Source organism: Myotis lucifugus, unplaced genomic scaffold (assembly GCF_000147115.1).
Source record: "Myotis lucifugus unplaced genomic scaffold, Myoluc2.0 scaffold_326, whole genome shotgun sequence".
Classification (NCBI taxonomy): domain Eukaryota; kingdom Metazoa; phylum Chordata; class Mammalia; order Chiroptera; family Vespertilionidae; genus Myotis; species Myotis lucifugus.
This window is the reverse complement of record NW_005871374.1, coordinates 354,401-364,675: the sequence shown is the minus strand read 5'-3', so window position 1 is coordinate 364,675 and position 10,275 is coordinate 354,401. Positions and strand designations below refer to the sequence as shown.

At 37.3% G+C, this 10,275-nt stretch overlaps 1 protein-coding gene and 1 pseudogene across 16 annotated transcripts in view; both read left to right on the top strand.

Moving 5' to 3' along the window:
• PCDH15 (protocadherin related 15) overlaps positions 1 to 10,275 on the top strand; it is a 537,899-nt gene that overhangs the window by 340,134 nt on the left and 187,490 nt on the right. For all 16 annotated transcript variants that reach the window (XM_023764291.1, XM_023764288.1, XM_023764290.1 and 13 more), the window contains 2 exons: positions 1,931 to 2,024; positions 7,130 to 7,258. In XM_023764291.1, coding sequence (XP_023620059.1) covers positions 1,931 to 2,024; positions 7,130 to 7,258 — 223 coding nt within the window. The remainder of the gene's footprint in view (positions 1 to 1,930; positions 2,025 to 7,129; positions 7,259 to 10,275) is intronic.
• Positions 173 to 675, top strand: LOC102439683 (annotated as a pseudogene).

The following is a 10,275-nucleotide window of genomic DNA, read 5'->3' as shown; positions in this document are numbered from 1 at the left end:
TATACACACACACACACACACACAGACACACACACACACACACAAGATTTACTGAATCTAATAAATGTAGCCCAATGTATCCTGTTCTACAACTTTGATCTAACTGGTAGAAAGACTCCACAGACCATGCCGGTCTACCTCTCCTGTGTCAGAGACCCCGTGACACTCCAGAATGGGAGTCAAGCCAATTTCGGAGCAAACTGGATGCAGCTTCATTCAACATTCCTACCAGTCATTGGATAACAACAAAGCCTTGACACATCATGCCTTACATGGGAAGGATAGCAATTCCAGGGGAACACTGTCATTGTGGAGGAGATGTCTAGCCTTCCGTTCCAGAAAATCCAGCAGAACAGCATGGTGCAGGAGCATCAGCTGACACCAGATAGCTGCATCCTCAGCATGGTTGTGGGCCAGCTTGTGGCTGATGAAGACCATCATGTGTTCCACCAGATGTTCCTATTAAAGAACGTCTGTAATGCTTGGGTTTGCACCAAAGACATGTTCAGGCTTGCCCTGCACCACTTCGTTGATCACCTCCCAGCCAGGCACTCATGCTATTTCCTCTTCCCCATACTATTCACACTCCTCCAGATACTCCAAACATCACACGAAAGAGCGGAGCCATGGTGGGACTGGCCCCAGTGCGCTGTGTGCATGATGCTTGGATGCTAGACTAGTTCCATCTGACATGAGAAACTTGTGTTGTTCCAGCACATGCTTTAGAAAAACTTGAGTAATGTAAAAGGTTGTCTTTTAAAAAAAAGTTTCTCTAGTAACAAGTTTCCACTGGCAAGTTGCTCTAGTAGCCCAAAGTAGTAAAGGAGACAGCAGCTGCCTCACTGCCCAGATAATGATTTGCTCAGATGTCTCAATGCCTCATAATATAATAAAACCACAAAAATTCTCTTAATAGTTTTCTTTTTTTAAAAAAAAAAAAGAAGACTCTTCCTTACCAGTTGTTTATGAAATTCATGAAAGGATGCTTTTGTAAACACCTAAATAGTCTTTCAGCAATGAATACTGAAAGACACTAGCTATTCTTTCTTTCCTTCTTTCTCTTCAAAATAGCCTGCCACTACCTGCTATAATGGGAAACAGGCGCATGTTGTCTTAAACAGAGAACTATCTCCATGATATTCACCAACCCATGAAAAATTTGCTATTTATATATAACATGGCTCTAAATGGAAATATATAAATTTCTAGTGGTTTTTCTAATTCATTGTGTAAGAAAGAGTATAGAGAGTCTTGATCGTTAAACTGAGGGGAAAATGAAAAACAATTTCTCAGTTTTCTTTATTTTATTATACTGTGGCTAGGTTTTCAGATTTCCTATTTCTTTAATTACTAGCAAATAAGTCTCAGAAGCAATAAATATCATACTTTTCTCTGAATGTCATTTTAGAATGAGATTATCTGAACCATGTGTGGTGTGGAAAGTTGATCCAAACCTGACTGTTATGAACTACTCTAGTAATTGGGTTACAGTTATTTCGATAAAACATTTAAAAACGTACAAGAGGCAGAGGCAGTGTTTTCATAACCATACCATATGTTCAGAGCATTTATTAAATCTATATCAACAGCAACAGTAACAGAGACTCTGATTTTGATTCATTGGTGTTGACTTTCTATACCCCACTACCATATGTGGTGTTAATTGCTTAAATTCCACTATCACAGTAAAAGTAGCTGCATTAAAATTATGTCATTTGGTTTGGTAATTTTTCATTCTTGCTAAGGGACTCGACAACCTTAAAAGACTTATGATTTTCAGCATGAATCTTAGAATCATACATCTTATATACTTAAGATGTGTTTGATGAAGGGGAAACGCATAGCAGAAGAAGTTCAGGATAGCGGGGAGACTCCCCTGTGGTAACATTCCTCTCTGTCTTATCTGTTTGTTTGTTTTCTCTGTCACTAGAACTGGGATTCTAACCTTAGGGAAAGCCCTGGACAGGGAGAGCACCGATCGCTACATTCTAATCGTCACTGCACACGATGGCAGGCCAGATGGGGTGAGTACTCTCCCTGGGAAAGGGTTTTAAAAATAGTATTAAAGAAACCGAGAGAACCTTGTAGTTTTACACTTTAAAAAATGTATCACTCTCGTGAATTCATGAATAAATTTCTCTCTCTCTCTCTCTCTCTCTCTCTCTCTCTCTCTCTCTCTCTCTCTTTCAAATATTATAATTACTCAAAGTGCTCTTTTCTCCAGTAGGCTCCTTTGCTAATAAATGAACCTATACTCTTAATCTGTTATGGCGTTAAACAACTTTTGACCTGACAGAATAGATACCTGTGTTGGACATTCTTACCCAATTTATGGGGAACATGAAATCTAACATAGTCTGGGAAGTATTCAGTTATGTCTATCAGCAACAGAGCACTCTGGGAATTTTACTATGTTGGAACCTGTTTCCTTTAATGTCACTTTGTGGGGTGGAGAAGTGTTAAAAGGGAATTTGTGGATACATGCCTTGAAGCACTTAGGAAAACAAATTGATTCCACAGTGGATTTGTAAGCAGCACTCAGAGTCTGTACTAATCCTTGATGATTGAAGTGGTTTAAAGGGACCCTTAAATCTAGAGAAGATAAATTTTATTTTCTCTGCGCTCAAATTAGTTTTAAGAATAAGTCATTCTGAATTGTTTTAAGAGAATTCAACTGTATTCTTTAAACAATGCCAGGCACAACCACCACTATTCTGATTTTTAAGCATGGTAACATATCATTAGACTATTTTTTCACCATTTCTATTCCATAGCTTTTTGTCTTTGGGGGTTCTTTTTGGGGGTGGGGAAGGTGTTTTGTGTGTGTGTGTTTCTTTTTTAAAAATATATTTTGTATTTATTTCAGAGAGGAAGGGAGAGGGAGAGAAAGATAGAAACATCAATGATGAGAGACAATCATTGATCGGCTACCTCCTGCACTCCCCACACTGGGGATCGAGCTCACAACCCTGACATGTGCCCTGAACAGGAATCGAACTGTGACCTCCTGGTTCATAGGTCGATGCTCAACTCCTGAGCCACACCATCCAGCTGTGTATGTTTCTTTTATCAAGCACATCTAGACTCACTCAGCACTGTCCTCTGGGAATAATTTCAAACTCCGTATAGGTATATAGGCAAGAATTATCCAATTCAAATGGTAAAAAATCTACCATTTTCTTGAAATGTCTTATTTGATCAATATGATAAATTGTTTGGGACCATATAATGATCCTCTCACACTTACTTGAGGCTGATAGCTGAGAGAATTTCACCTTGATAAAAACATATCAAATTTACACCTGGAATGTGTTATCACTTTAGTTAAAAATCAGAAAAATAGATAGAGATAATTAATTAAATTTGGTAATTATAATTTGCCATTTATAAGCTATTTGTCATTTTTCAAACATTAGATAAACAGCTAATATAGAAAATAAAATTTACAGAACAGTTTTAGTAAATAGTGGAGTCAATAGAAGATACTTAAATATTAGATGTGAAGAAAAATGAATCTAAGAATTATTTATATTTATGCAATATCCTGGATTAACATAGTGTGCCTGTGATAAACATATATAACAAAGTCAGTGAGAAACTCAAGAAGAAAATGATTGAAGAACTTGACTTACGATGAGAGTTTAATGGGTAACTTGGCTAGGAAATAACTGAGGGAAAAATTCTAAAGAGGAGGAGGAATTATTTATTCAGCATAGAATAAGAGGTATAATTAGAGTGAAGTAAAATTAATAAGGAGCATACAGGTCAACCATTAGGATAGGAAAAAAAAGATTATAATACAAGCTTTGAGATATTAGCTGGGACTTTTAAGCCTGATCTTAAAAGTAAAATTTCTTAGACAAAAGAACAGCTTAAAAATGGTGTATTAGAATATCAGGCTTAGTCTCAATGTACTAATTTTGGTTTTGTCCACATAAAAAAAACTAAAAGTAAGTTCGGGATTAAAATTAGTACTTTAGTTCCTTCTAGAACATTTTTTTCCAGTTAGTTAGTTGTGTATTTCAATTTCCCTTGGCTAGGTTAACTAGCATTTCTAGTTCCTAATTTTTAGATTCTTATAATCATTAAGGTCTCATTCACTTTTAAAATTCTGATTCTTTTAAGCAAGTTTATTTATTTTTAAAAGTTTATAGTGAGAGAGTATCAGTAGAGAAACATTTTGATTTCAAACAAAAACTTCTTCAGTAAATTTTATTATTCATATAATTTTATGCATGGATTTACATGTGGGCACATACAGTGGATTCCTAAAGAAAAAGTGATTACAGAAAGATAATATTCTCACATTGTCATAACATTTTTTCTTATCTAAACATTTAAACGTATCCTTTGCAAAATTATAGTGAAATGAACCCATTAACCTTAAAAATCATGGGTCTCAAGAAAGATATGTAAAGAGCACAGACACCAGATGGAGGACTGTTCTTAAATCAAAATGATTGCCAGCAATATGTGTGAAACAAATTATAAAGATATAATTTGAAATGTTATCATGAGAAACCCCATCCCTTACCAACCCCCAAAAGAGTTTAGGGAAGAAGAGAGCTAATATTTAGTTGGTCATTGCCAATTTTTTGTAGACAATGTTGAAAAAATTTTATATGACATTCTTATATTTTTTTGCTTTTTCCTAAATTAGGTTGTCAATAATAGTTTTAAAAATCTATACATGTAAATTAAATATCTCATGTAATACATACCTATAAATATTTAGATTTCTTCAGTTATTATGATTAAAATAAAATAATACTTTATAGATTTAATAATTATTTACATTTATTTGAAATTACTTGCAAATTTATGAAGTTGCAAATTTCTTAACAAAGCTGCTACTATTCTTTATTCCAACATTTTCACATTTTAGCTGAAATAGACTTTGAAAATTTTGTGTTACATGCAATTTTTTTTAAGCAGCTATATTTTACCAAATTTATTTATAATAATATATAGGATAACTCCCAAATGCATTTTGTGGGAATATACATTTCACTTCCTTTTTTTAGAAGCTTTTGTACATAATTTACTCTTAAGCTAATCTAAGTTCATAAATATGAGCTAAAAAGACATTTTATTAGAAAATCTGGGCAAACATTATATTTATGGTTATAATTTGATTAACTCTCTAGGAGGAAAAAACTTTTCTCAGCCCTCTTAAGGTCTCTGGCTGGGTCTGAAAATTAAACTGACAAAGATTAACAAGTGAAAGCATACAAATGTATTTAATATGTTTTATATGATGTGGTAGCCTCCATAAGGAAATGAAGACGCAAAGAAATGGTGAAACCTACCTGCTTTTATAAGAGAAGCATTTGTGCAAAAGTGACTAACTTATGTAGGGAGGCTAAAGGATGATTAAGATTATCTTAGCATGGTCTGCTAGTATCCAATTCTCTTGCTCTCAACTTCTCACTCTTGATAAGAATGTTTCTTTCTGGTACAGGGAGGGCATCTTTCACATAGGAGTTTCATATCTTGCTTTTAGGGGAGGGGGGGAGGTCACAATGTTTCTTCTGTATTTGCTGCTTTCCAAGTGCCTTCAATTCAAAATAGTCAATATGACCAAGTGGCATATTTTGGGGTGACATACTCTGAACAACATCAGGAACCTCTGGCAGCATCAGCATTTAGGAATGTGGGCATAAAAAAACAGGAAATCCAAACCATAGTCACTTAAGCAAAACAGGTTTATTTGTCTGAAAAAAAAAAAGAAAGCTACAGGTGGACAGGACCAGGATTGTGCAAGGCCTCAGTACCTTCAGCGATGCCTGCTCCCTATTTCCTGCTCTGCCATTTATGGTGTTTACTTTCTTATTCGTTCTTATTACCCAATGTTCTGAAGGTGGCTATTGCAACTCTAGGCATCCACTCTTCATTGCAGAAGAGCAAAAGGTAAAGATGAATGCCAGATGAGTCCATCGTTCTTCAGAGAACAAAAACTTTTTCAGAAACCACCCCTGGAATATTTTCTCTTACATCTTATGATCCTAAGTAGCCACAGCAAGCTGAAAGATAACTAGTAAGTAGGATTGTGGTTATATCAATCAACCAACAGCAGCAAAACATAGAAATACGCAAATTATAGTTTACAGTATTTTTGTTATTAAAGCAACATGGCCTTCTTGGAGAAAATATGAAAAATATACATAAGATAAAAGGAGAAAATTGAATTGTATTTTATCTGTCAGACAACATTTGAACTTATACATATCCACATATGTCTACACACAAGAGTATGTTCATGTTCTTGCATATTTTAAATTACATAATTTCATGGAGGTAGGCACACAGAAAAGTACACAAACCATAATTGTGTAGCTGGTCTTTTCTTTCTCTAATTTTGGCCTCCTCCCTCAGTGATCTCTCCCATACTGTGACAGAGCAGGTGGAGGGCATTTGCTGTACGCAGGAATTGATTAGAGAGAGCAGTCAGCGTCCAGCTTGAGTCACATGTGAATATGTTCCTGGATTGTGCAAAAGATACTGACCTACATACTCTTCTCTGGTTGCAGAAGACCAGGGATTTACCTTTTAGGCAGGTAGCACATATTACTAGTAGGTTTACCTGTTTACCATTTCCTTAGGCTGTATAATTACTTAGTTAGTGGTGTACATGGTCCTCAAATTCTTGGTTTAGATGTGAACCCAGAAAATTATTAATGTAACATTTTCTGGTAGCATTTGCTTACTTGAAAATACCTAGTTGACATATAGTGTGATTTTATAATGCACTAGGTTTATTTTTCTAGAGAGTGATAAAAATCTACAGGAATGTTACATTTCAGAGAAAAAGGGGTGCATGTACAAACAAAAGCTTGCCACCCATAAGATTTGATCAAGATAAAGGTAAAATCAATTTCTCAAAGTTAGCCTTTAGTCAATACTTGACATTTTCAAGATGCTTTTCCTTTGATAGCATCATTTGCTTTTTCTGTTTTTGAGCTCCCTCCTCCTCTTCTTTTCTTTTCTTTTTTTTTTTTTTTTGAAAACTAAGTAATAGGAATAGGAACAGAGATGCTTTTCAGAGAGACAAATGCCACAATTAACAAGTAACTGACAATACAATAAAAATAGCTCCTCTCACATTTAATCTTTTTCTTTTCACTTTAAGACCTCAACCGCCACAGTAAACATAGTGGTGTCAGATGTGAACGACAATGATCCAGTGTTTGATCCCTATCTGCCTAGAAATCTGTCTGTGGTGGAAGAAGAAGCCAATGCCTTTGTGGGTCAAGTCAGGGTAAGTGGAGTATGTGTTAGACGATGGGGCACCAGAATTATTTGAAAGCCGTCAGTGAGAGTACTTGGCTATGATGCAGGGCGGGGATAAAGTGCATGCATTCTCAATCACTGTGCCAGACATCTTTCAAGATATATATTTTTAAATAATATAATTTCCATTTGCTGTTTAACTCTTAAGATTTAGTGAATTGACATTTTATAACCATAGTATAATTTAACAGTGATTCATTTAAGAGTATTCTATTTTAATTTAATTTATTTTATTTTATGGAATTATAATAAAGTGTTTTACAATAAATATGTAACTAGCTATATTATAAAGTATAAATTTGAAAATACATACCTCAAAATACAAATGCTTAGATGTAAATTATTTTTGGTGTCTGAATATGTCTTTAGCATCTACTCTGTACCTTATGTAATAACACATAACCTTTGTCCAGCATACTCAACACTCATTTCTAGGCATGTTCTCCTAATTTCTAACTGGATATATTACTCAATTTCTGTAGTTGTTTTGATGAAAAATCCACTTTAAATAAAAATCAGAGACAGTACAGTATTTCTCAGTTAGGCCATGATTGGTTTTGAACATAGTTAATGGTTTAGAAGCCACAAATGAGGGCCAGTTTTGAGGAAGGTGTACATATTTTGAGGCATCTAGCTCAGCTGAGGCATTGATATGGTCTCCAGGCAAGGAAGATACCTCCTCTGGAAGGAGCGAGTCACTCAGGCATCCTGAGTCTATGTTTCAGGATCCCACCTCTTCCCTGGTAAGGCCCTGGGTTTTGAATAGGAGGTTTGCTGGTGCTTAGAAGTAAGACTTCTTTACAATTCAGCTACCCGTACAATCAGGCAAAGGGTCTGGTTTTCATTCAATATTCTCTCTGGCTGCAAAAAAAGAGGATTTCTTTAAATGCTGTATTAGAGTCCTTCTGACTTTCATACCATGTCCTGACATTTTGAAAGGTTAGGTTGATCCCCTCAGTTTTTCTCTCAGAGCATACGGATAAAATAAAAGCTACCAACTCCACAGTGAGTACTGCTCTCATCTTCACTGTCTCTCTCAAATCCTGGAGACACTGCATCAGGCGCACATCTCCTTATGCCTTTATGTCATCCCACTTCACGACAGGAAAGAGTCTTAGTAACTGAGCTGTTAACATCATGCCAACAGGTCTTGATGCCATGTGAACAGCAAGCCACTCAACTCCAGAACCCTATACAATACCTCTGGTGTCACACATTTTACTGTGGATTCTACAAGAAGAAACCTAGATGCAAAGATTCTGGTCTAACTAGTTATTCGAGAAGTTCACGTTAACACTAATAGGGAAGCAAGGAAGTAATGCAAGAAGCCATGGTAGCCAGTGAAGGGATTGCTATTAACCATCTATCATAGGAGGGCTGGAGATTAATTTCAAGGGCCATGGGCAATGGCATAAAACACCTTCTCCAGAAGTATTGATCCCAAGATGTTACGGCCAAAGGTGATCCTGAGTGGGGGGGTGGGGGGGTGAAAGGATTGAGAAAAGACAGACAAGAGAATGAAAGCTGGGTCTCGGTGGGACGCTGCTCCCTGATGAGGAGACAGCGCCAGTGCCCACAAGCTGTGTCTTTATTTTATAGCAGATGCCACGAGGCAAAGTAGGGGCGTGATCAAGTTGTTTATAGCATTCTCGTGAGTTTCAACCTCACTCAACTACATGCACCCGAACTCTATCACAAGGCACGTGGGGCCACATGTTTGGACCATAGGTTCAAGCTTACACCACAGCAGTTGGCTATAATTGTGCTGGGAGGACCCTGCCCTCCAGCTGGGACTTGCACGTGGCAATGAGAGGACCCTGTCCTTTCATTAGTCCGAGGCTTGAACCTGGCCAAAAACACTGCAGCCGCGCCCCACACCAAGAAGTGATAGATCTTCCAAATCCTTACACTAGATCCTGAGAGTTCTTGGTCACCCATGCTGTGGAAGGAGGGCATATTTTCAGCACACCCTGCTTCCCATGCAAGCTAGTGGCCAGCTTTCTGTGATTCTGATATAAAGGCATCAGTCAGACTACAGATGCTAGCAGATGGAAGTTAACCCGTGTTAACTTGAGGGACATGCATGAGGTGCTTACAGCTTCTTTACACCAAGCAAATAATGTGATAAGAAGGGCATGTGCAGAAGACATAGGAAGGAGTCAATATTGAAGTGCACTTGTGAAAGATGAATACTGGTGAAAAGAATTAGGGAGGGATTAGAAACTGTCTAGAGAAAGGTAATTGTATGAATAAAAGTGTAGACAAATGAAAGTATGTGACATGTCCTAATTACAGTCAGTAAGATGTACCATATCCAAACATTTCTCTATATCGTGTTGTAGAAGGTGATGGGGACCACTGGAGATTCTGAGGTGTGACATCATGAGATTTTTATTATATAAACACTAGAGCCCAGGTGCATGAAATTTGTGCACCGGTAGGGTCCCTAGGCCTGGCCAGCAATCAGGGCTGATCTGTGGGGCACCGGTGGGGCGATCAGGGGGTCTCCACTTGCACCCGCCTAGGCCAGCCTGGCGCCACCTGCTTGCCAGCCCCACTCCCCACCACCTGTCATCTCCCTGTGCGGGGAGATTGGCGAGGTGATTGGGGGGCCCCCACTGGCACCCACTTTGGCTGGCCTGAGACCTGCAGGCTGGAGGAAGCTCCTGCATTGAGTGTCTGCCTCCTGGTGGTCGGTGTGCATCATAGCGACTGGTCGTTCTGCCATTCAGCCAATTTGCATATTAGGCTTTTATTATATAGGATTGCTCCTGAGTAGATTATAATGGAAACTTCCAAATCCAAAAAGCTGAATTAGAAGGCATTTGTAATGGCCAAGACATATGAGACTTGAATTAATATAAATGTCTTAATTATGATAATTAAATTACATTACAGTTGTCACTCTAGACTGCTATTGATGAAAACTGGAAAATTTAGTTATATCTACCAACTATTCAGATAAAATAATAAACAGGTATTGAA